This window comes from Ovis aries, chromosome 2 (genome assembly GCF_016772045.2).
Source record: "Ovis aries strain OAR_USU_Benz2616 breed Rambouillet chromosome 2, ARS-UI_Ramb_v3.0, whole genome shotgun sequence".
NCBI lineage: Eukaryota > Metazoa > Chordata > Mammalia > Artiodactyla > Bovidae > Ovis > Ovis aries.
This window is the reverse complement of record NC_056055.1, coordinates 119541958-119568895: the sequence shown is the minus strand read 5'-3', so window position 1 is coordinate 119568895 and position 26938 is coordinate 119541958. Positions and strand designations below refer to the sequence as shown.

The 26938-nt window shown below is 37.4% G+C and overlaps 1 protein-coding gene across 41 annotated transcripts in view; it reads left to right on the top strand.

The window, feature by feature from the left end:
• Positions 1 to 26938, top strand: part of PMS1 (PMS1 homolog 1, mismatch repair system component) — a 474998-nt gene that overhangs the window by 6707 nt on the left and 441353 nt on the right. For 33 of the 41 annotated variants that reach the window (XR_009599278.1, XR_009599285.1, XR_009599287.1 and 30 more), the window contains exons 2-4: positions 1074 to 1225; positions 5703 to 5885; positions 17634 to 17736. Coding sequence is in view for 13 of the 41 variants with exons in the window: in XM_060409623.1 (XP_060265606.1) it covers positions 1094 to 1225; positions 5703 to 5885; positions 17634 to 17736 (418 nt within the window). In the remaining 28 variants the exon portion in view is untranslated. The remainder of the gene's footprint in view (positions 1 to 1073; positions 1226 to 5702; positions 5886 to 17633; positions 17737 to 26938) is intronic. The other 8 variants (XR_009599294.1, XR_009599295.1, XR_009599293.1 and 5 more) reach the window with 1 other exon arrangement.

The following is a 26938-nucleotide window of genomic DNA, read 5'->3' as shown; positions in this document are numbered from 1 at the left end:
CTTAGTGGCTGTATTCCATTTCTTGCTCAATTACTTATTCTTAAACTTTATGTCACTCTGCTTGTTTACACCTAAGTTGCCTGAAAAAGAATCCTAAGCAGAAGCCTTTTTGTCTTTGGTATTGTTGTTTTGTTTGGACCTCGATCCGTAGGATCGTTCCACCACATGCACATGTAACAAGTCATGGTAAATCAAGGACGCACTTCGGGTTCTCCCCTCCCCCATTTTATTGTCAGATGAAATCCTAACTCTAGAGGAAATGTATGTTGACAAGCTAGTATTTTTTAATTTATTGAAATCTTTTCTGAAGTTAGGCATTAAAGTAGAGGCAAACCCCACTGCCTACAGATTTGTATATATGACTTCATATGAGGTTTTTTGTTTCTTTGCAAAAGTTTCAAGACAGAGTTTCATGGCTTAAAACAATTACTGGTAGAGAGATTCGGATGTACAAGTTGGATCGGCACGTAAAGGACCTTGAATGCCAGCACGTGGATTTAAGCTTTATCTTATTTTGGCTTTGGGGAGCCACATGATTAGAAAGATGTTTTAGGCTCAGTAGTTTACAGGATGGTAATCTGATGTGATATGTCAGAGATGTGACTAGGTTAGATTAAGGGTAATTCTGGAGTCTAGATTTACTAACTCTAAAAGAGCTCAGTAATTAAAAGAGATAATTGTAATTCATTGAAATGTATCGATGACTAGTGATGTTCAAGAGCCACTGCCATTAAGGCACATGACTGACATTATCTGCATATCAGTTGACAGCACCATCTGGTCATTCCTAGCCAGGCAGGTCATACATTACACTTATTCCACGATTGTTCTTACCATTCTTCAATTAGTAACATAGTGTGACTTACCAAGTAATTTCTCTGTGCCTTAGTCTTACAATATGCAGATGATATGGCATTGAGTTTAAAGGATATTCATAATAAATAAGCAATTTAATACTGTATGTGCTTAACAGTAGAGCCTGACATACAATGAGACTTGTAACCAAACTGCTGTCAGTTCTGTTAGGAATGTTTAACAATATTTATTTTTACATCTTATGGTTTATTTTCTAGCTACTGTGCTGAAAGCTAGAATGAAACAGTTGTCCGCAGCAACAGTTCGCCTGCTTTCAAGCTCTCAAATAATCACTTCCGTGGTCAGTGTTGTAAAAGAGCTCATTGAAAACTCCTTGGATGCCGGTGCCACAAGCATAGATGTTAAACTGGTGAGTGTTCTTGAGATGCTGCTTCCCTTGTAGCTCAGTTGGTAAAGAATCTGCTTGCAATGCAGGAGACCCAGGTTCGATCCCTGGGTTGGGAAGACCCCCTGGAGAAGGAAATAGCAACCCACTCCAGTATCCTTGCCTGGAAAATCTCATGGACAGAGGAGCCTGGTGGACTGCAGCCCATGGGATCACCAAGAGTCGGGCACGACTGAGTGACTAACACTAACTAACACTAACCTTTAAAGCAAAAAAAGAGTTGGACAGATGTTTTCTCCTTACACCTATTATCTTTTATTTCTTTATATACCAGTAAATTATTTTTAGAACATTGAATACTTTGTCTTATTTAAGAGTAAATCCTTAAAAATGCATTTTAGTTTAAATCAATATACAGTAACACTAAAGGAAGTCATGAAGGAATGCTTATTCTTGAGGACTCTTTCACATAAATGAACTTAATTTGTCCATATTTTCTGCTATTACTTACCCTTGATTGTATGTGCTTATTTGTTTTATATATTCTCATTTGTATTTTGTTTTTTCTACTTAATCTTCTTTCAGAACTGTGTCCTTTGTTGTTTCATAGTTTTCACATTTTTAATTTAAGTGCTACATATTAAATCATTTGAGATAATATGACTTATGACACTTAACTATGATTTCTTGCAATGAGTCTGAACCTCTACCACCTCTATTGTAAATTACTAGCTCGTGGAGGTAAAGTCTATATTTTTTTGTGTTCTCTATACCTGTTCAGTACCTGGTACATAAATGGTAAATAAATTTGTTTGAGTGAATGTAAGAATGCATTTTTTTATAATCTCCTGATCATCAGATATTCATATTATTTCTGGTATTATGGCATTAGCAAGAATACTGATATGAATATCTTTGTAGGAAAGAGACCTTCCCTTTTCATATACATGTACATATATATATGTTATCCCTTTTTATCCTTATAAAAACTATAAATTAGCTACCGCTACCCATTTTACAAATAACTAAGGTTCTAAGAACTTTCCCAAAGTCATGTAAGTATGGTAGTAAGTAGTGGAGCTGAGATTATATTCCAGATCTTTATGACTCTAAAACCTTTCAAGATTTTTCGTCAGTGCTAGTGGTTCTCACAACACTTGGGTGCATCAGTAATCCTAGTGAGTTTGTTAAAACAGTTATTGGGCCCTAGAATTTCATATTCTAGGTAGGGCCCCAAATTTGTGTTTCTAAGAAGTTTCTGGCTGATGGTGAGAACCACTGTTCTATCCTATGTCAAACTTGTACTTTGATTTTAAATGATACAGTAAAAGCTTCCCTGGTGGCTCAGAGGTTAAAGCATCTTCCTGCAATGCGGGAGACCTGGGTTCGATCCCTGGGTTCGATCCCTGGGATGGGAAGATCTCCTGGAGAAGGAAATGGCAATCCACCCCAGTATTCTTGCCTGGAAAATCCCATGGACAGAGAAGCCCGGTGGACTATATACTCCATGGGGTAGCAAAGAGTCGGACACGACAGCGACTTCACTTCACTTCACTTATAAATATGAAAAAAATGAAAGACATTTCCTTTTTCTTAAACATTTTATATAGTTCAGTCTGATTAGAATATAGTTGATAATACTTAAATAGGATTAGATAATTATAACACAAATTTAATGTAAGAATCTTAAGCAGGCAGACATAAATCTTATTCTGAGAGGTCTTGGAAGAAAAATACAGTTTTAAACAATAGTTTTACAGAGCCAACAGAAGTCCTCTTTAAAAAGGAAATTAAAGTACACATTTTTATCTGGTTATATATTTAAGTCTCTTGACATTTATCCGTTTCTGGTTTGTAGAATTTTAAAACAACTCTTTTGCTCTATATAATAAGATCTGTTTTATTATAGTTTCATATAGTAATAACTGTCCTGGGTAGGAATGTTTTCATAATAAGTAAATTAAATATGTTGACATTATTTCAGACTCCTAAACAGATGTTTGTATTATTTTACTCAGATGCCTTGAGTTTTTACTTGTATTGAAAGACTGACATTTCTATAGTTAATTATTTTTCTATAAAACAAAGTAGACAAGCTATCACCAGGATCATAATTTTAGATTAAGGGAGAGATAAGAAACTAAATCTTAGGTGACTCTCCCCAGAACCTTGTATTTATAATTTATCTAAAAAAGAATGACACAGTGTCATATAATTTTAGGTTATTAAAAAGGTACTGTATTATTTTTAAATAATAGTCATTATAATTGTAGGAAGATTTTTTTTTCCCTATATAACTTGCATTTATGGCCATACACATAAAACTCTGTGAAGTAAAGCTTATGATAGAAGTTTGCTACCAAATTTAAAATGTGTACTCACAGAAAGTGTGATGACCATAGGAATTTATGCTTTGTATTTGCAATGTATGCATATTTTTAGTATTAAATTACCCATATTAAGCTATGATTTGTTTTTCCTTCTCCATTTCCAAATTAAAAATTCACTGAAATTGCTAATTAGGTGTATTTTCTCAGCAATCTGTTAGGTAACTATTTTCAGAAAGAAATTCAGAAAGTCATAATTAACAGATTTCTATTTATGACTACAATAGCTAGTTTAAGAGAGAAAATATTAAAAATCAGATTGAATATTGATAGTTGCTGGGCTCTTGGTGGGAAGAATCAGGTGTTGTTTTGATGGTGATGTTGTTCTGTTTTATTTGGGAGATTATATATACACAAAGCACCCTTCAGCCTTGTCATGGCGCAGGGACTTGCGTAACTCAGTGAAGCTATGAGCCATGCCATGCAGGACCACCCAGGACACATGGATGATAGGCAGAGTACTTCATGCAAAATGCTGAGCTGGATGACTCACAAGCAGGAATCAAGATTGCTGGGAGAAATACCAACAACCTCAGATATGTAGATGATACCACTCTAATGCAGAAAGTGAAGAGAAACAGAAGGGCCTCTTGATGAGGGTGAAAGAGGAGAGTGAAAAAGCTGGCTTGAAACTCAGTGTTCAGAAAACTAAGATCTTGGCATCCGGTCCCATCACTTCATGGCAAATAGAAGGGGAAAATGTGGAAGCAGTGACAGATTTTCTTTTCTTGGGCTCCAAAATCACTGCAGATGGTGACTGCAGCCGTGAAATTGAAAGACGCTTGCTCTTTGGAAGAAACGCTGTGACACACCTGCTGCCGCTAAGTCGCTTCAGTCGTGTCCGAGTCTGTGCGACCCGTAGACGGCAGCCCACCAGGCTCCGCCGTCCCTGGGGTTCTCCAGGCAAGAACACTGGAGTGGCTTACCTAGACAGCATATTAAAAAGCGGAGACATCACTTTGCCAACAAATGTCCTTATAGTCAAGGCTTTGGTTTTTCCAGTGGTCATGTGCGGATGTGAGAGTTGGACCATAAAGAAGACTGAGTACTGAATCATTGATGATTTTGAAGTGTGGTGTTGGAGAAGACTCTTCAGAGTCCCTGGGACTGCAAGGAGATCCAATCAGTCCATCCTGAAGGAAATCATCCCTGAATATGCATCGGAAGGACTGATGCTGAAGCTCTCGTTCTTTGATTACCTGATGGGAAGCCGTGTCATTGGAAAAGGTTCTGATGCTGGGAAAGATTGAGGGCAGGAGGAGAAGGGGGCAGCAGAGGATGAGATGGTTATATAACATCACCAATTCAGTGGATGTGAATTTGAGCAAACTCCAGTAGAGGATGACAGAGAAGCCTGGTGGCTGCAGCCCATGGGCTTGCAAAGAGTTGGATACGATTTAGTGACTGAACAGCTGCAATAATATATACAAAGGTCTGTATAACTGAAGAATATTTCTGGGGAAGTTTAAACATAAATTTAAATGTAAATACCTATTATATGGAAACAATTCAAGGGAACCTTGAAGATCATACTGATATTATTTTACACTGAATCTGAGTCCAGGGAAAACAAGGAACTTGCCCATTGTACCATAACTAGGAATTGGTAGAGTTAAGAATTTAAACTCTTAACTTCCTTAATGTTAAGTTTACATGCTGTGCTGTGCTGTGCTTCGTTGCTCAGTCGTGTCCAACTCTTTGCAACCCCATGGGCTGTAGCCCACCAGGCTCCTCTGACCATGGTAATTCTCCAGGCAACAATACTGGAGTGGGTTGCCATGCCCTCCTCCAGGGGATCATCCCAACCCAGGGATCGACCCCAGATCTCCCGCATTGCAGCTGGATTCGTTACCATCTGAGCCACCAGGAAAGTACAAGAATAATGGAGCGAGTAGCCTATCCCTTCTCTGGGGTTTCTTCCTGACTCAGGAATCGAACCTCGTTCTCCTGCATTGCAGGCAGATTCTTCGTCAACTAAGCTACCAGGGAAGTCCTAAGTTTCCATAAGAGATAGATAAATGGCAAAACCGTTTCATTTGTGTTGCCTTCTGTCTCTAAATGTGATAACAGTTTAATGTCTTTATATACTAAAAGTATTGTTGAACTTTTCATAGGAAAACTATGGATTTGATAAAATTGAGGTGCGAGACAATGGTGAGGGTATCAAGGCTATTGATGCACCTGTAATGGCAGTGAAGTACTACACCTCCAAAATAAGTAGTCATGAAGATCTCGAAAATTTGACAACGTATGGTTTTCGTGGAGAAGCCTTGGGGTCAATTTGTTGTATAGCTGAGGTAAGGTAATTTGTATTGATCATTTTAGCGGTTTCATAATAACATGGTATTAGAATTAAGAGAAAACTCACCCAGAATTTGGCAGTTTTCTTTTTAACTGTGTGAAATACATGTAACATTTACTATTTTATTGTGTAAAATAGACATCAATTCTACCAGTTCAGTCATTTTTAAGTTTACAGTTCTGTGATACTAAATGCATTTGCTCTGTTGTGTAGGCATCACCACTGTCCATCTCTGGGACTTTTTCATTATCCCAAACTGAAGCTGTACCCATTAAACAATAAACCCCTATTCTCCTTTCCTCCATCCACTGGTCACCAATATTCTACTTTCTGTCTCTATGAGTTTGACTGTTTAGGTGTGTCTTATACTTGGAATCATACAGTATTTATCTTTTGTGTCTGGTTTATTTAACTTAGCATAATGTCTTTAAGGTTCATACATGTTATAATGTGTATTAGAATTTCATTCTTGTTAAGGGTGAATGATACTCCATTGTATGTATAAACCGTATTTTATTTATTCATTCATCTATCAAGAGACGTTTGGGTTGTTTCCAGGGTTTGACTCTTGTGAAGATTGGTGTACAAATGTCTGAGTCCTTGGCTTTCACTTTTTTGGGTATATACCCAGAAGTGGAATCGCTGGGTCAAATGGTTCAATAATCCCCCCTTATCCCTATTTTGCTTTCTGTGGTTTCAGTTACCGCAGCCAACCACTGTCAGAAAATATTAAGTGGAAAAATTCCAGGAATAATTCATAAGTTGTGTGCCATTCTGAGTAGTATGATGAAATATGGTGTAGTTCTGCTCTGTCCTGCCTAGGATGTGAATTATCTGTCTTATGTGTCCACATTGTACACACTACAGCCTTTTAGTTACTTTCTAGCTGGGTGAGTTACCAGATTTGTCAAGGTGTCATAGTGCTTGTTTTCAAAGGAGCCCTTATTTTACTCAATAATGGCCCCAAAGTACAAGAGTAGGGATGCCAGCAATTCAGATACTCTCTTACTGTGCCTGATTTATAAATTGAACTTTATCTTAGATATGTGTATTTAGAAAAAAAACATAGTGTATGTAGGGTTTGATACCATCTGCAGTTTCAGGCCTCCACTGGGGATTTTGAAACGTGTCTCCTGTGGGTAAGGGGGACTATTGTAATTAGTTTTTTGAGGAATGGCAAAGAGTGTTTTTCAGTGTTTATATATATATATATATATAAATATAAGCAAAAAAATGGTTTAATCATCTAATGGCTTGGAAAAGTATTAAAATTATACAGGTAACTATAAGCATTTCTCAGAGCCTTTACTGTACTAAAGTACATTATGAATCTCTGAGGTTGGTGGTTTACAATAGGGACATTTCCTGCACACTTGGCTATGAAACCCATTTAATGAGATAGCTATCACTGTTAATTCTGTTCTGCTGTGGAACACACTCTGGAAATACTACGCTGGTCAACACAGATAATTGGACTGTGCCCTAGAGATATGTAGAGAAGGAAATGGCAACTCACTCCAGTATTCTTGCCTAGAGTCCCATGGACAGAGAAGCCTGGTGGGCTACAGTCCATGGGGGTCACAAGGAGTCAGACACGACTGAGCAAACACTCAGGCACTCACTGGAGATATGCAGTGGCTTGGGCTAAACCCTAGTTAGAATTTTCCTGTCCTGACTGCTGGATGTTTTCAGTGTGTATAAACCCTTCATTCAGTTGTTGTCTGACCCACTGCGTTGCATGGTATCAATTCTGTCACTGCCTCTTCCCTGGATCACACAGCTGGTTTTTGGCAAAGCCCGTCTAGAACCTTATCTCTCCATTTCCATGTATATCAGTTGTGTTTGATCACTAGTTGCTTTGTGCTGGACTGTTCGCTTCTGTGTTAGGGTCTGTTTTACAGTGTGATTGTGTGCCAGTGTGGCTGTTTTACGTGGTAATTGTGAGGGTCTCTTTAGCTGCCTGCGTTTGCCTGGTGGCCATGTATCCTTTCATTTGTGCTGACTGCTGTTTGGGTGAGAATGCTCAGGTGCAGTAAAATGATGGGACTTGTTGACTGAGTGACTGAACTGAACTGAACTGTTGTCTCAGAAAAGTGGCAAAGATATGAGATATTGTTGCTTTCATTGTCTCTTTAGTAATCTAGTCTCCCCAACAGTGACCCCTTCTCCAGGCTTCTCTGTCTTCCCTCAGCCCTTCCCTTAGAGTGTCTGCATAAAGTAGGTTTTCTCCAGTTTTGGTGGTAAGGTCCCATCTAGGTATTCACTTAGTCTTTAACTTCAGGGCTCTGTAAGCTGAAAGAAAGAAAAATTGTGGGTTGTGGAGGAGGGAGAGTTTAAAGGGTGAAGTTATGCTGTTCTAGCTCAGAGGACCCTGCTTCTTAGAATCCAGATGTTCAGACATCACTAAAGGAGAAAAGACCTTGTCATTCCTGAAGTGTATAGTGTGTAAAAAATCTCTATCCAAAATCTTGCGCACCTTGTGCTTTCTCTCTTTCTCAGCACTGGCTTTATTTAGAGTTTGCTGAGTCTCCAAAATTTACTGACCATTGCCCATTTTTATCCCCGTAGACTGTATATTGGAACGTATAGTCCTGGAATCTTGTAGAAAGCGTCTTTTTTTTTTTTTTTAATTGGAATGTGATTTGTACCAGAGAGGCTTTGAAGCTCCCAGTACTAAATACTGTTGTTTGAGTTCTCAGGGCTGTTTTAAAAATTGTATTATTTGTTTGAGAGTAAAGTATTTGATTTTTTAACTGTTGTCCAAATTTGGCAGGTATTGTTAAATAGTGTATTGTTCAGCCTTTTTGTATTTTCTATAGAAAGTGAAAGTGAAGTCGCTCAGTCGTGTCCGATTCTTTGCGACCCCATGGACTGCAGCCTGCCAGGCTCCTCTCTCCATGGGATTCTCTAGGCAAGAGTACTGGAGTGGGTTGCCACTTCCTTTGTTTATTTTCTATAAGATGTGTATATTAGCCTTTCAGGACTGAAGTTGGTCATTACCAACTTTGTCTGCTAGGTGGCAGTACTATACTTAGTCTTTTAAAATAACATTGTACTTAAGTCATAATTTATCCAACTCTTCACTGTAGTTACGATTTTAGATGGCAGTTTGGCAAGTCTTTATCCAGTGGTACACAGCATTGTTTTTTCATTTGATGACTTAAGCCCACTTAATATCCAAATTTATCGTTTGATCTCTTGATTCATTTTTGAGGTATTTGAATGTCTTGAGTATAAATACTTAAAATAATTTTGTTCATCAAAATTACAAAAGGAGTAGAAGAATTGTCAAATTATCACAATGATAGAAAACTGTAGGCTTTAAAAAATTATGTTCGATTTACATATTTCAGAGTCCAAAGTTTATCTTAGAAAATATTCCAGTATTTTGTGGAATATTATAAGTCTTGTAAGTCTTTGGGAAAATCACACATAGATGTGTGTGCGTGTATGTGTAAATTTTTATGTATGTGTAGTTTAGATCAAGATTTAGACCATTATCAGCACCCCTGAAGGCCTCCCTCATTCCTGCTTCCAGCTAGTATGCCTCGAAAGGTAGTGGCTCTTCCGATCTGTATGACAGAGATTAGTCATACCTGTACTTGAACTTGCTCTAAATGGACTCTTACAGTATATACTCTTTCATCACAGATGTTTTGATGATTTAGATTGTTTCTGATACAAAGGATTCCGGTATTAGTAGTGGACCCTTACCCAGCTCATACAGGGCAACCTTGTGAAGGCCCTATTCTGGTTGAGAAACAACTCTGCCATGCTGTTTCTGCTCCAGAGTGCCCCGCTGGGGCCTGCCAAGGCCTGCTGTGACTGGCACAGCCCCACTTCTCTTTCTGTCTTGTCCCCACAAATGATCATCTCTGGAGCACTCCCCAGTGCTAGTCTCCAGCTTAGTCTTCTATGGTTTAGTCTCCCCATATTGTTGATAAGAAAATGAGGTTTTATGAAGCCAAATGCCAGGTTTTCTTTTCTTTTTTAAAAAATTTATTTATTTTAATTGGAAGCTAATTACTTCACAGTATTGTAGTGGTTTTGCCATACATTGACATGAATCAGCCATGGGTGTACATGTGTTCCCTGTCCTGAACCCTCCTCCCACCTCTCTCCCTATCCCATCCCTCAGGGTCATCCCAGTGCACCAGCCTTGAGCACCCTGCCTCATGCATTGAACCTGGACTGGTGACCTATTTCACATATGATAATATACACGTTTCAATGCTACCCTCTCAAATCATCCCACCCTCGCCTTCTCCCACAGGGCCCAAAAAAGTCTGTTCTTTACATCTGTGTCTCTCCTGCTGTCTTGCATATAGGGTCATCATTACCATCTTTCTAAATTCCACATATATGTGTAGTATACTATAATGGTGTTTTTCTTTCTGACTTACTTCACTCTGTATAATAGGCTCCAGTTTCATTCACCTCATTAGAACTGATTCAAATGCATTCTTTTTAATAATGCCAGGTTTTCTTAACCCAACTTCAAAACGTCTAACAATAAGTCAGATAAAGTTTCTTTATCCACTGTATGTGAGTGGTTTATTGCAGAGGAACTGTGCACAGTGAAGTAAGCGGAATAAGAAAATTATGATCTCTTTAGAGACACATAATGTCTCCATGGCAAAGCCAAAAATTCATTTATGATTTCACACCTCTTAGTACTGGGTTTTCCACAGTAGCTCATGCTGCTTTCTTACTAGCATGATTAAAAAGGTATTAGTAAGTTTAAAACTGCCTCATATTAAAATAATGAATATACTCAGGTCCATAGTGCTCAATAGAGATTTTATCAAGGAGTAGTCAAGTTGAAATGTATATTGGAGGCTTCTGAATAGTATTTCAAAAACACAGAAAGTAATATATAGTTCTTAAAGTCAATTATATTTTAAAATTAAAACTTATTATTTAGGAAGACAAATTAATGAGTGCTTTTTTGGGGAAAAATACTACTTTTTAAACAATATTCTTCACCATTCAGAAAGAATTGAAGTTGCAAGTATAGAAGTTACATGTTTATTTTAAAGGCTCCAGTTTATTTTGAAAAATTTTTGATAGAGATTGTGATTACATAATAAAAATTAGTGATTTGGTTATTCTATTGGCCAAACTAACTGATGTAGATAAATTTAAACCACAATGAGGTACCATTTCACGCCAGTCAGAATGGCTGTGATCCTAAAGTCTACAAGCAATAAATGCTGGAGAGGGTGTGGAGAAAGGGGAACCCTCTTACACTGTTGGTGGGAATGCAAACTAGTACAGCCACTATGGAGAACAGAGTGGAAATTCCTTAAAAAACTGGAAATAGAACTGCCTTATGACCCAGCAGTCCCACTGCTGGGCATACACACCGAGGAAACCAGAATTGAAAGAGACACGTGTACCCCAATGTTCATCGCAGCACTGTTTATAATAGCCAGGACATGGAAGCAACCTAGATGTCCATCAGCAGATGAATGGATAAGAAAGCTGTGGTACATATATACAATGGAGTATTACTCAGCCATTAAAAAGAATCCATTTGAATCAGTTCTAATGAGGTGGATGAAACTGGAGCCGATTATACAGAGTGAAGTAAGCCAGAAAGAAAAACACCAATACAGTATGCTAACACATATATATGGAATTTAGAAAGATGATAACAGTAACCCTGTATGCGAGACAGCAAAAGAGACACAGATGTATAGAACAGGTTTTTGGACTCTGTGGGAGAGGGAGAGGGAGGGATGATTTGGGAGAATGGCATTGAAACATGTATAATATCATATATGAAATGAATCGCCAGTCCAGGTTCGATGCATGATACTGGATGCTTGGGGCTGGTGCACAGGGATGACCCAGAGGGATGGTATGGGGAGGGAGGAGGGAGGGGGGTTCAGAATGGGGAACATGTGTATACCTGTGGCAGATTCATGTTGATGTATGGCAAAACCAATACAATATTGTAAAGTAATTAACCTCCAATTATATAAATTTATATAAAAAAGTAAAGTCATACAGATGTAAATCATCTCTGACTGGGTAAACTGATAATAGATAATTGAGATATAGTTTTGTCACACAGCCATCACTCAAAACTCCAACTGTTGAAATTATCTTGTGTTATATTATTTTAAAGTTAATCATAATTTTAGTTATAAAAAGAAAAATTAAGTAGACTTTCAACAAAATTGGCTGTTGAAACTTAAAATACATCTAATTCTGTTTTTTTAATTTATGCATTTTAAAAGAATGAGCAGTTTTCCTAATTTGTCAGTTATAAAATGACTTCCAATCAGTCCAAAAGAGTAAAAAATAAATTTTTATAAGAGTGGTATTTAAAACTGGAATTACCTGTTTCCATAATCTGATGAATGTTATCAGTGACTGAAACAAAGTGATTCGTATATATTTTTAAATTATATCATTAAGCATAACATCTCTTGAAATTTATTATTGTTGTGGAACAGTAATTTTGGGATATTCATCAGTCTTCAGTGTTACATTCCTGGTACGTATTGCTAGACATACTGACTAGAATGAGCTAGAGGTAGTGAAAATCCTATTTTGACATGTCCATAATAATTTTTAAGAAGACTCTTTGTATGTATTCTTTCTACTACATAATAAAACACAAAATAAACTCCTTCTAGGCTGATATTTTATATATATTATATTAAAACTATTTTGTTCTCCAAAGAAATGTATAAGAAACTCATAAGTGTTTTGAACTAGATTTTAAATGGAAGCTAAGTCACAACTCAATTTTTCCACTCCAGTACTTTTGCCTGGAAAATTCCATGAACGGAGGAGCCTGGTGGGCTGCAGTCCATGGGGTCGCTAAGAGTCAGACACACCGAGTGACTTCACTTTGACTTTTCACTTTCATGCACTGGAGAAGGAAATGGCAACCCACTCCAGTGTTCTTGCCTGGAGAATCCCAGGGACGGCGGAGCCTGGTGGGCTGCCGTCTCTGGGGTTGCACAGAGTTGGACACGACTGAAGCGACTTAGCAGCAGCAGCATACGATATTTTTAATTTGTTTTGTTTTCTTCAAATTAGAACAAACTCTGGACAGGACCTCAGAAATCTAATCATTATTTCCAAGAGTGTGAATAAGAGTTGGCCAAAAGCATAAAACATTTCTGAGTCTTTATTTTTTTAATCTATAAAGTGGAGATAATCATTTGAGGATCAAATGAAACAATATATATTAAAGTATCTTGAATATGGTCATGTGCCATGCAGATGAAATTACTTTTACCCTGGACTTGAATGTGAAAAGTAGTATGCATCTGTATCACACAGGTGATGGAATCATCAGGCTTGCTCATTCTCTTGTTTGTAATCAGTATTTCCACTTCACTTTCAAAGTGTTTTATGTGAACCCCTCAACATTTTGGGAAATCCTTTCTAATATTTAATAGCCATGCCTAGGTAAATTCCTTCTAATTCTCACCAATGGTCTTTATTCTGTAGCTTAAATTTATTTTTTTCTTTTGTTTTTCCCTTGGAAGAATTAGAAGAGTTGACGACCATCCTCTTGCATAACGCTCATGTTTATTGATTCATTCATCCAAAATTTTTAAAGTGGTTATAATGTGCTGAGTGTTAGGTTGGTCTGTCAAATTCATTATACATTTTGTGATGAGATGATAAGGGATAGATGTTTGTTTTTGTTTCATGTTACATTAAACCTCTATGGCTTAAATGGGGCAGAATAAGAAGCTAAGTCATTGTGTTTTGAAGATGGAAGTTGCTGCTGCTGCTAAGTCGCTTCAGTCGTGTCCGACTCTGTGCGACCCCATAGTCAGCAGCCCACCAGGCTCCCCCATCCCTGGGATTCTCCAGGCAAGAACATTGGAGTGGGGTGCCATTTCCTTCTCCAATGCATGGAAGTGAAAAGTGAAAGTGAAGTCGCTCAGTCGTGCCCGACTCTGTGCAACCCCATGGACTGCAGCCTGCCAGGCTCCTCCATCCATGGGATTTTCCAGGCAAGAACACTGGAGTGGGTTACCATTTCCTTCTCCAATGCATGGAAGTGAAAAGTGAAAGGGAAGTCACTCAGTCGTGTCCGACTCTGTGCGACCCCATGGACGGCAGCCCACCAGGCTCCTCCATCCATGGGATTTTCCAGGCAGGAGTACTGGAGTGGGGGTGCCATCGCCTTCTCCGAGATGGAGGTTGGGATGCCCTTATTTGTGGTCCCACAGAGCTGTGGAAGAGTAGAGGGAAGCCTCTGGATTGATTCTGATGTTTCCTGCTCCCTGTGACAAAGTGCAGGATATCTCCTGTGTCCTTGAGAGCCATTGTGGTAAGGCTTTAATTAGAATAGGCACAGAATTTTTGAAGCAGTTGGTATATCATGTTTCCTAAATGCAACTTTCTCACTGATCATGAAACTGTTGAAAGGGGAAAAAGCCAGGGCCAGTATCTCCCTGTTGCTAGTGTCCCACAGTGGAGTATCTGGGGGAAGGCTTTGAAGTCATAACGTACAGCTGTAGGCAGACAGGCAGGCATCCTCACACTGAGGAAGAAAAAAGACAGGTCAGTGATCCATGTGCAGTTCACTTTTCAGCTGAATCATGAGGACCATTTACCTTAGTTTTCAGATTTGTGCTCTTGTGCCAAAATATTTGTCCAAAAGTCAGCAGAAGCAAAACAAACCCCAAAAACCTCCACAGAACTTTAATTATCTTAAATGAAATTTTGTTAGGAGAGGATTTTTTTTTTTCATGAATTCAAAGATGTATCCTAAGCTTTTAATTTACTTACTTTCTGAAACATTGAGAAAAATAGTAGTTATTTAAAGCTTAAATGCTTTTATGCAATTTTAACTTTGTAATAGTATTATAATTTCTTGAAACTCATTAACTAGACCAGAGAGTCAGTTTTTAACAATTGATAATTAATATAATCTCTAAGGACTTCTAAAACTTCTTTTAAAATAAACTTATTTTAAAATTCTTTAAAATAAATTTATTTCTTCTTTTGGGAATACCACTGGAGTCATTCACTGCCACAATTCCTCAATGTCTCTAGTCAGAAGCACCAGTAATAATTTATAATATTAGAGATGCTTCTGATGGTGGAGTTGTTACCAATTCAAATGTGTTAGCTGCTGCACAGCTAACAGCAGCTAACACATTCTGAACCTGTGCCTGGTCCAAAAAAAGGTTTCCTGTCCAGGACACAGGGTCATATGATGAAATGAACTCTTGAAATATAATTCCTTCCTCTGAGGAACACACTGTGTTTTATGAATTTGTGAAACTTTGTGTGTGTGTGTGTTATCCTTCACTGTCTTTTGCAGGGAATTACAAAGGATATCCTATCTAAATAAATTTTCATAGTACCATAAACGATTTAGTTTTTAAAATTTTAACACTGGAAGATGATATTATGTTTTTTTTAACTTCTTTAACATAAATGTCGCATTATGACCACTAAGGTTCTGTTTCACCTTTTAGCACTTCAGTGTATTCATCTAGGCTGGAGTTTGTTTACTGTTCCCTAACGGTTTAAGGCTAAATCTGTAAAATGCTCTGAAGTAGTTAAAGCAGAAACCCGTGTAACCTTATAAAGTATGAGCATCATCTTCATCTTATCATCACCTTTCTCCTGAGATGATAGTGTAATCATTTATTCAGGACCATCTAGCAAGCCACTGGCAGAGTTAGTACTAGAACTCAGAGTTCCAGGGCTGCCTTTACTCAGTGACGCCGGCTTACGTCAGGTGGCTAGCTCTTTGGAGAATAGAAATAGAATTCAGTTGACCTTGGCATTTTGGAGCAGTGTTTGGTTAAATGTAGAATTATTTTTAGAGGGACAATCATAAAGTGATTAAATTCGAAATAGGAAAGAAAATCTCTAGCGATTTCTGTCCTCTTTGTTTTTAACAAACTTGACGAGGGAATCACTATTGGACACAGTAGAGTTGGGATGTAGCTGGGAAGATTGAGATTGGTTATCAGGAAAACTTTTAAAATACAACTTTTGAACCATGAAGTGTATTATTGGAAATAGAAGAATCACTTAAGAGTATACAGAGGCTCACAACTTTGTTTCAGGTCCAGCGTTTTTTTGGTAGCAATATTATTGTTGTTTGTTTTATTGACCTGGGTTTAATTTTTGACTGCACTGGGCCTCCCTGGCTGTGAACAGGCTTCCTTTAGTCATGGCGCGTGGGTGCGCCTCTCTGCCGTGGTGCTCAGCTTTCTCACCGCGGTGGCTTCCGTTGCTGCAGAGCACCAGCTCTGGTGCACGGGCTTCAGTAGCTGCAGCTCACGGGCTTGAGAGCTCAGGCTCAGTAGTTGTGCTTCACGGTCTTAGTTGCCCCACAGCATGTGGAATCTTCCTGGACCAGGGATCAAACTCCATATCCCCTGCATTGGCAGGTGAATTCCTAACCACTCGACCCCCAGGGAAAGTCGTCAGGTACGCCGTTTGGGGGGTAACATTTATGACAGAAATAGCAGCCTGCAGCAATGAGCCTCTAATAGTGATTTTATGGACATCACCCTTGGAGAAAATCTAACAGACTCTGCTAGTACTATGAGCTAGAGAAGCCATATATATATTATGTATATAATATATGTATGTTTATAAATACTGATATTGAATATATATATGAAATATATTTATATGCCATATATATATATATATTTGTGGTGACTGGTATTGCCTTCGTGGTACCCATATGTTCCACAGAGCCATCTGGCCTATCATAAATCAGGGCATGGTTAGGACTTGGTGACAGAATCATCAAATGTAGACCCAACTGGACCTAGATGAATTCCAGTAGTGGTGCTGAATCTTTGTGGCTTCTTTCTAAATTATATAGATGTATTTTAAGATAGTCAGCTCTGCTTAGTCCAAGGATGACTGAGAAAGATTGCTCCCAATTTTGGGTCGTCATTGCTCACTCAAAATGTGAGAAGGCTTTTTTGAATCCACCCTGCTTTTTGCCAGCATTCCCACTCACCAACTATGGTATTTTCTCATAATGGAATGTTTTACCATTGTGATAGCATGTGTTCTTCTAGTAATCTCACAAAGGTGGGAAATAGAAAGCTGAGGGTGAGGATGGCTCAGAAGAGTTCAGACATTCTTAAATTTATATTTCTAGGACTGTAATAGCTTAGGAAATATTTTCATGCTGAATGGAATCCTTTTTACATGTTTTAATTCTAGTTTTTTAAATAATAAAACGTTTCCATTTAAACAGTGAGTTTAAAGCTAGGGTTTAAGAAACACTGCTGATATATCAACATATGTGTTTGATTTATTGATTGTTATTCTTTTGAACCATTAACTTGAAATACAGAAGTGCAGTTTTGTACTCAGTATAAAGGAAGGAGTGAATGATCACTTTACAAAAGAATTTTTCACTTTGCCCTCGAAAAGCAAGCTTCCCTAATGCAATTGAAGTATTTGAGTTTACAGATGTTGTCATTTAATACATACAGTACAAATAGCCATTCAAGTATACTGATGTGTGTGTGTGTGTGTTTTAAGGTAATATATTTGAAATAAAAATCAGTAATTTGCAACATGAAAAATGTAAGCTAACCTATTGTTTATTAGTGTATCACTAAGGAATATTTCAAAGAGAAGTGGTTCTAAGAACTTATTAAGTCAAACTTTTTTCAGTTGAGAGAATATATGTTTATTATTTTAAACCTTATTTTATAATGAGCCCACTGCAGTATATAAAGTCATAATTTTATTTGAGTTTTTCTTATTCTAGGTTTCAATTACAACAAAGACAGCTGCTGATAACTTTAGTACCCAGTATGTTTTAGATGGTGGTGGTCACATAATTTCTCAAAAACCTTCACATCTTGGTCAAGGTAAGACAGAAGCTTTGTAGCATTCTTTGCTTTTTTTTTCTTCTTTATTTTTTTAAATTGTTTTCTCTTTAAATTCAAAGGTATTGCTTTGGGTTTGATTCTCATAAATTCTGGTTAACTTCTGATTGAACATTTAGCCTTACTCTAGCTGCTGATTTTTTTAAATACATAGAGTTGTTCTCAAGAGGAACTGTGTGAAAGACTTTGAGCAACATGAATTGGTTATTCTATAAAAATTGTAAGAGCAGTTGTTTTACTTGGCTATTAGTGTCTTCTTTATATGAAGGATAATATTTTTTTGGAAATGACTAAAACATTATTGATTTAGTAATGCATGGCAGTAAACATTATTGATTTAGTAATGTATGGCAGTTAACCATACTAATCAAGATATTATTAAATAATTTAAAATATATTTTTTATAGAAAACTGCAAATATACGTATAAATGGAAGAAGTACCCGTCTCTCAGTTTCAGTAATTATCAACTCATTGCTAATGTTTCACATATTATTTGAAGCAAATAAATACATTATACTTGCTATTTGTAATTTAGTTCTTTAGTATTTTATACACTTGCACAATGTTAGTACATTTTAATTGACATCTTTTTAAGTTCCTCCCCTACTTATTTTGGGCTTGCCTGGTGGTTCACCAGTAAAGAGTCCACCTGCCAATGCAGAAAACATGGTGGAACCCTCTCCAGTTTTCTTGCCTGGGAAATCCCACTGACAGAGGCACCTGGCGGGCTACAGTCCATGGGTTTGCAAAAGAGTAAGACATGATTTAGGGACTGAACAGCTACCTATTTACTTCTAGAGAAAAATATCTTTTCAGGTGTGACTGTCACATATCTACTTGAATCTTTTGCTGTTAAATTCTGGTAATAGGATGTATAAAGTTGAGAGAATATTAAAGATATGGCCTGTTTAGAGTCATGCCCAAAAGAATTATGAGATCTGAGAAAGGACTTGTGTTGTTGAGTATTTTGTTGTTAGTATTTTGTTGTTGATTTGCGTTGTAAATTCATTTTTAATTTTTTGGTTCCTCATTCTAATTTATCAAAGCACTGAGTTTTTTCTGTGGTGTCTTCCCTCCAATTTTAATGTTAAATTATTGGATTTATTTTTTCAAATGATTTCTTTCTTCATTGAAATTTATTTTCTTGTATCATGATACTGACACCAAATATTCTCACTTTCTCTTATTTTATAAATCTTCATTTATACTTTTGCTCATTAAAAATTAATATTTTTTCATCTACATAAAGGAAAGAGTTAATAGGAACCCTTAAGAAAACACACTTTCCCCCTTCATTTATTTGATAAATAAAAATGAACTCAAGTCTAATAGCAGTTTAATTTGATATACTATATTGTGCATGCTTTAATTAAAAGTAATAGATTGTGATTCTTTTCTTTTTTATGTACTGAAAATAAAGACAAAGAGAAGGCATTTTTTAATATGGTCCCTATCCAGAAATGCTCTTACTTCAGTTCTTAGGAGTTCAAGTTAAGAAACCATTAGGAGATATTTGAGTGGCTATCCTGTGGAGTACTTTGAAGTAATCTAGTCACCTTATAAAACTTAAATGTATTTATTTTTATCTTAGTAGTAGCCAGTCTAATCTGGATGGCCAGTGCCCGTGCATCACGCATACTTCTAATGCTTTTCTGTATTCGTTTCCATGGGAACCATGAAATCACAGTCCTTAAATATGGAATCCTTCTGATCTTTGCCCATTTGCTGATTCATTTTTTTTCTTGCTGACCTAAGCCTTCTCTACTTTTAGTGAGACCGTGTAGGCATATTAAGAAATTTCTACAGTCACTAAATGAACCTTATTTTCTTGGCATATTCCTCTTAAGAAATTACTTACTTAGAAGGTCAACAGTTGTGAAAGTAGTTACTGTCTTTAATAACTCGCTTCCCCCCACCAATTGCCTAGATAAACAACACAAAATCAAACCCCTAGTTTGTTGTTGCTCCAGGTAGGCATATTATAGAAACCCACAAGCGCTTTCAAAAGCCCTTTACACTTATATTGCCTTAGTGCTGATGGTTTCTGAGCGATTAAATCACAGACTCACATTTCACCACCAGCTGTCATTCAGCTTCCATTTAAATATTTTCTGTGTAAGATAAAACTACAGTACAACCATCCTAATTAATACCTGTGCATTTAGGGTTCTTGCAGATTAATTTCTGCTGTGGTGTGAATGTCCTTGCTTAGCAGTTACTCCTCATATCATCTGATAGGACGGTGATACCTGTAGATAACCTAACTGTAGATGGAGGGACAGCTAACAGCAACATCTTTCTTAGGTGTTTAAAATTCATTACCCCTTTAAAACATATTTTAAAATGTTTCAGAATTGTTTACTAGATGTCCCAGTTCTGATTTTTCCAGATATAGGTGTTTATTTTATGGATTTTTAGAATACTTTGTGTGTTTAATGGAATATGATTTTAAATTGCCTTTACCTTCTGTTCACTTCAGTTTTAAGACATTTAAGAAATTAACAAGAGATGTAAAAATAAGTTTCTAGCTTTTAAATTATTTTACCAAGAACTCTGACTAAATGACTTGTTTTGATATCTTTTTTTCTGTCATCGATTCTATTTCCTTTACCCTAGATAATCAGCATTAAGCTTTCTAAATTGATTTACCATCCTAGACAGTTTTAATACCTCTTAGTAATTCTGCCTTAGGAATTTCTCAGATATCAAAAGTAGTATATTTAAAGTACTCTGATCAGCGTATATCTTTCCCCTACCCTTTTATTAGAGTAGAGCATCATGTTCTTTGTAAATGCTTGGTATGTGTGATTGTGTACATATTGAAGAATTTTTTCTTCTTGAGAATAGAACTTTATTCATTGAATAATTTAAGAAAACATTGATATATTCAAGCAACCATACCTCTTTACATTAGGAATATAAATAGCTGCCTTATGGCATAACATAGGGTCATGTAAAAATATAACAGGGAGCATATTACAGGACTGCAGTTTAATTCTGGTGTTTATAGAATGTGCTAAAGTTAGAGAGCTGAGCAGTTCTCTTGTAAAATATGATAGTATACTAGGGCCTCCTCCCTATTGGCCAATATTGCTTGGTATTTTTTAAGGATATACATTTCATTTGGAATCAGCAAAGTTTTCCCTCATTAAGTTTTAGTCAAACATATGTGTATAATTCTTGGCTTATTGGTAATTCTCAATTTGTTCAGAGAAAAGGTTTTTAGCTGGTGAAGCAATAAATTATCAGTTAATGTACGGATTAGGTACATTGTGGTCTTCAATGCATAACATAATTAAAAGCCAACATACATCTTTTTCCTTTCACAAACACATATTTGCTCTGATTTCTGCCTACTTTCCTTACCACTGTCTGTCCACAGCTACAGTATAGTCGTTATATTTGTACAGGCTAGTGGAGACCACAGGTGAGTGAAAGGAATTCACAGACTAGTGGAGGGTATAGATGAGTAAAGAAGTAATGACAGCTATCTAGAGGACGGTAAGCAAGTGTTTCAGAAAACAGAATATTTCAGTTTGAAGATGGTCGGTAAGAAGAGGAGGGAATATAACATTTCAATAAGAGAAGAATGGATTTAGAAGATGTCATGAGACGACTGCTCTCTGTGTAATGACAGGGGAAAACAAATGATTTAAAAAGTTGTTTTTTTAAAATTCATTGGAAAACTGTGTCACAAAGAAGTTAAATGAACCAAGTTCAAGATGTACGTTTGTGCCTTCCTAGATGTACCTAGCAGAGAAGGCAGTAGCATCCCACTCCAGTACTCTTGCCTGGTAAATCCCATGGGTGGAGGAGCCTGGTGGGTTGCAGTCCACGGGGTCGCTGAGAGTTGGGCACGACTGAGCGACTTCACTTTCACTTTTCACTTTCATGCATTGGAGAAGGAAATGGCAGCCCACTCCAGTGTTCTTGCCTAGAGAATCCCAGGGATGGGGGAGCCTGGTGGGCTACCGTCTATGGGATCACACAGTCGGACACGACTGAAGACACTTAGCAGCAGCAGACGCACCTAGGCACAAAGAGATTAGTGGCTGCTTGTGTCCCTCAGAGTATTAACTGATCCTGGAGGTGTAGGCAGGCAGTAGAGCAAGCCTGCTATATGGAATTGTTTATGGCCCTAAGAGAAACCAGCTGAACTTTATTTATTAGTTACATCCGGGCTGACGTGACAGATTGGAGGATAGGATTGATCCTCAAATACTAGTTCCCCTGAGAAGCCAAATCTTATCAGGACTCTTGCTGAGTAAGCAGTGATGAAGAGAGATAGGACTGAGCTAGAGAGAGAAGTATCTTCAAGTCTTACAGCGCTTGAATCCCAAAGCCTTGCCATAGGAAGAGACCTGACTCCATCTTCAAGATGTTTGAAACCAGAAGTGAACTGGAACTAAAGGGCTACTCAGCTCCAACCCAGATGAACTCCTTTTGTATTGAAGAGATCTACTCTTCACTCTAACTGTTTGACAGAGAAAGTGAATTACCTTCACTGGGGGAAATATCTATTTCAGTATCTATTGTTCCTTTATGCATCATGTCTCGTAAAAATAAAAATATTGAGAGACTTGAAAAAAAGGAAAATGGGATTCATAGTCAAGAGAAAAAGTAGTTGATACAAACTTCCATATGCTTGAATTAGGAAACAAGAAAAAGGATTTAGAGAAAAAGATAGTCAAATTTGATAAAAAGGTGGGAAATTTGAGCAGAGAAATGGAATTCTAAGGAAGAACCTAATGAAAATTCTAGAACTAAAAACAAAAAGTATCATTAAAATAATACAAGAAGTAAAGCTGAAAAGCCAATAAGGTAGATTAAACTGGTATACTAAGAATGACATAGCAGAGTTCTATGGGAATGTTTGGAGATAGTAGATGCAAGAGATGAAGTTAGAAAATGGTAGCTTGGATATTAGGTTATGTTATGGTGTTATGGTGTTACGATATTATGTTATGTTATGGTGAGGAGTTTGTACGCCTTCTTGAAACCAATGTTGGGCCACTGAAACTTTAGGTAGAGGATGGATATCATGCTGTTTACAAAATAAACTGGCAGGACATTATAACTCCTACCATAATCATGTCTTACTGTAAGAGATGTTATCTTGAACTAAGGTTTGAGGAGAAGGAAGGGAAGTGACATAAATTTGAGAGATATTTTGGGCATAGAATGGCTAGGCCTAGGTGACTTAGGCAATGTTGGTAGTGAGAGATAGAGGAAAGAGTCAGTTCAATATAGAGTACTTGTTTTTGGAAACTGTTTGATGTCAATGTTACATGAGAAAGGGAGGATAAATGTAGTATCAGATTCCAGGGGAAAGATCTAGGCATGGTGATTTGAAGTATCTTTGTAGTAATTTTGTATCCAGGTAATAATTTTAAATAAGTACCTATATATAAGTTGAGTATTGTAGGTCTCAGACGTGTATATCTTAATTATAAGATGCACATTTTGACATCTCAGAAAACAGTTGTGGCTTATAATTAATGGCCTCCCTAATTACTTTGTCAACAAAGGTCTGTCTAGTCAAGGCTATGGTTTTTCCAGTAGTTGTGTATGGATGTGAGAGTTGGACTGTGCAGGAAGTTGAGTGCCGAAGAATTGATGCTTTTGAACTGTGGTGCTGGAGAAGACTCTTGAGAGTCCCTCCGGCTGCAAGGAGATCCAGCCAGTCCATCCTAAAGGAGATCAGTCCTGGGTGTTCATTGGAAGGGCTGATGCTGAAGCTGAAACTCCCAATATTTTGGCCACCTGATGCGAAGAGCTGACTCATTTGAAAAGACCCTGATGCTGGGAGGGATTGACAGCAGGAGAAGGGGATGACAGAGGATGAGATGGCTGGATGGCATCACCAGCTCAATGGACATGGGTTTGGGTGAACTCCAGGAGTTGGTGACGGACAGGGAGGCCTGGCGTGCTGCGATTCATGGGGTCGCAAAGCATGGGACACGACTGAGTGACTGAACTGAAATCCCTTTTGGATAAGCAGTTGTGTGCGTTGTTTATAATTTGTGTATTGATTGCAGGGTTAAACAACAACTTTACATTTTCCTCCAAAACAAGTGTTTTATGAGACCTAGAAGGGAAAATAGCCGCAAGTGAAAAAAGCTGTGTTAAATAGAAAGGGATTACCATCACAGGCCAAGTATTGAAATTCAAGACACCCGAGGAAATGGCCTTATCCATGAGGCTCTTTAAAAGAAATTTCAGAGCAATGAAAGGCTGGTGTGACTAGTTCTGTGTTGCCTGGGATGGTTATTTGGGCATTGTAGCATAGTTTAATTGGCATATTGTTTTTTTATTTTTTAGAGGGTCATAAAAGTGTATTTCTTACAGCTTTGCTGAAAAGAATTATTGGCATATGAATGGCATTTAAAGCTGTGGAAGTGGAGGAAATATCTAGGGAGAACGCAGAGTGAGATGAGGAGGCATAAGAGGTCTCAGAATACGGTGTGAGGGGAATTTTGGTGTGAGTGTGACTTCTCTTTAGCAATGGAGACAGAGTGCATACCTGTTCTGGTTGCTGGGTGTGTGCACGCCTTATTCTCTGTCAGCTTTACCTCAGGATTTAGCAGTGGTATTTTTACTTGGCTAAGGCAGAGAATAGCAGCACCACAGTGTTACTAGTGAGGAATTCTGTGGTGTTCCAGGGACTTCTGTTCTGTGTGTGAAAGTGACTTGCATTTAGGCCAAGAAAATACCCTGGAGGGAGGCCAAAAAAGAAAACCCCACTTTAAATTGTTTGTACAGTCTTCCCTCAGTATTCACAGAGGATTGGTTACAGGGCACCCTACAGATACCAAAATTCTCAGATGCTCAAGTCCCTTATGTAAAATGGTGTAGTAGTTGGCATATAACCTACACGCATCTTCCCATACGTTTTAAATCATCTCTAAATTATTTATAATACCTAATACAATGTAAAAGCTATGTAAATAGTTGCCATTGGTTGCAGCAAATTCAAGTTTTGCTTTTTGGAACTTTATGGAATTTTTTTTCCCAACTGTTTTGGCTCAGTAATTGGTTGAATCTACAGATGTGGAACCCACTGATAAGGGAGACTGACGGTGATATGCTAGTGACGCACCTGATCAAGAGAAAAGAAGCAGAAGAACATCAAGTGTGAGCCAAGTAGAAATACGGCTTTTCTTTGGTCCTATTCCACAAAGATCTTTTTCCCTAACTTTGTTTTATTATTATTTTTTCTTGTAGTAAATTCCCTTTCAAAAACTATAAAAATACCATGTGTAATTCTTTAACTGCAGAAACAGTTTAAACAAAGTTTATTCTTACTACCTTGTTTATTTTCTTCTTCAGTGCATTCATTCATCCATGCATTGTTTTGTTGTTAATTCAAAATTTTTAAATAAAATGCCTACAGGTTATTAGTCTGCGTTTGAATTGCTAGGGAAATAATGACGAACGTGGCAGACCCTAACCCTAACTTGTTCTCATGCTACTTGCATTCTAAAAGAAGAGGCAGGCACATGCTTTTTCAAATACCGATAATCTCTAGGAAGAGAGAAAACATGATTTAACTTTGGGAGCAGCAACCTTTGATAGGGCATTTAGGAGTGGATTCTCTAAGAGGTGTTACTTAGATTGAGATCTGACACTTGATAAAGGAGTTAGCAATGCAGAGGGTAGGGGAAAGAACACATGTCCGAAAGCCTTGAGGTAGAAAGAAGTCTGATGTGCTGAAGTAATGGAAGGAAGGACATTTGGAAGAAAGGAGACAGCCGTAGTGAAAGTTAAATAAGATCATGTAAGCTTGTATCTTTTTTATTCCTAACCCTTTTCTCCAGTTTTTACCCAGTATCACTAAGAATTTTTTCTTTTAAAACATTGAGTTCCAAGCTATAGTTAGGATTTCCCCTATGTTGTACCGCTTACATTTTAAGAATGTTTATTAGTGTTTATTTAACAGTTATATTTCCAATGCCAGCCACATTGCCATCTTCTGTCTGAAGATATTTTGCTCAATAAGTTTATTTTCTTTTCTTATCATGAATTCTTTGGTTTTTATGTAATTGTCATTTGGTTAGTGTTCGTCCTCCACTGTTTTCATCAAATACACTTGGCTAATATACTTTTAAATCTTTGCAGGTAGAGAACAGTCTATGCTTTGCCCATATGCATATCATATTTATCTTGGTATAAATTTCTTATTTACCCCTCAGCAGTTTGAGATTGGAGAAGGCAGTGGCACCCTACTCCAGTACTCTTGCCTGGAAAATCCCATAGACGGAGGAGCCTGGTGGGCTGCAGTCCATGGGGTCGCTAAGAGTCGGACACGACTAAGCGACTTCACTTTCATCTTTCACTTTCATGCGTTGGAGAAGGAAATGGCAACCCACTCCAGTGTTCTTGCCTGGAGAATCCCAGGGACAGGGGAGCCTCGTGGGCTGCTGTCCATGGGGTCGCACAGTCGGACATGACTAAAGTGACTTAGCAGCAGCAGCAGCAGCAGTTTGAAATTGTCTATCTTCTAGTATTATAGATAGCAAACTTAATGTTAGTCTTTCCTAATAAAGCACTTGTTCTTTCTGAAGTTTTTATCAAGTTTTTCATCCTCCTTAAAATTTAGGACCTCTAGTGGAATGTGGTGTCTTTTAGTTTGTTTTAATTCCTATTTGTAATGGTTATAAGCTCTTGAAATCTGCACTCAAACTTTTAACTCAAGAAAATTTTCTTCTATTATTTATTTAAATACTTCTGCATTTGTTTCTTTTTCTTTTCCTGGAATTCCTGATTTTAAGCTAGGCTTTCTAAATCTTATATTTCCTTCATGATTGCCATTTGTGTTTTTGCCATTTGTCATGAGCAGTAGGTCAGAGTAGGTCACAGTAGGTCAGTTGCTGCACCTTTGCAGCAACTTTCAGGTGTTTTGATTCTGATTCACAGTAAGAAATACATTTTACATAGCAACCTAGTTTATACAAATCCAATCAAAACAAAATATATACTTATTATGGGTGATGTACTTTGTTATCATTTAGTTTATTTGTATTTTAGTATTTTTTTATTTTTAATGCTAGTTGCTGTATACTGAATCACTGATTCTCAACCAATGATGGTCCCTTCCTCGCCCCCCCCAGGAACATACGACAGTGTCTGGAGGCATTTTTGATAGTCACACTGGGTTGGCTGCTGGCTGCATCTAATAGGTA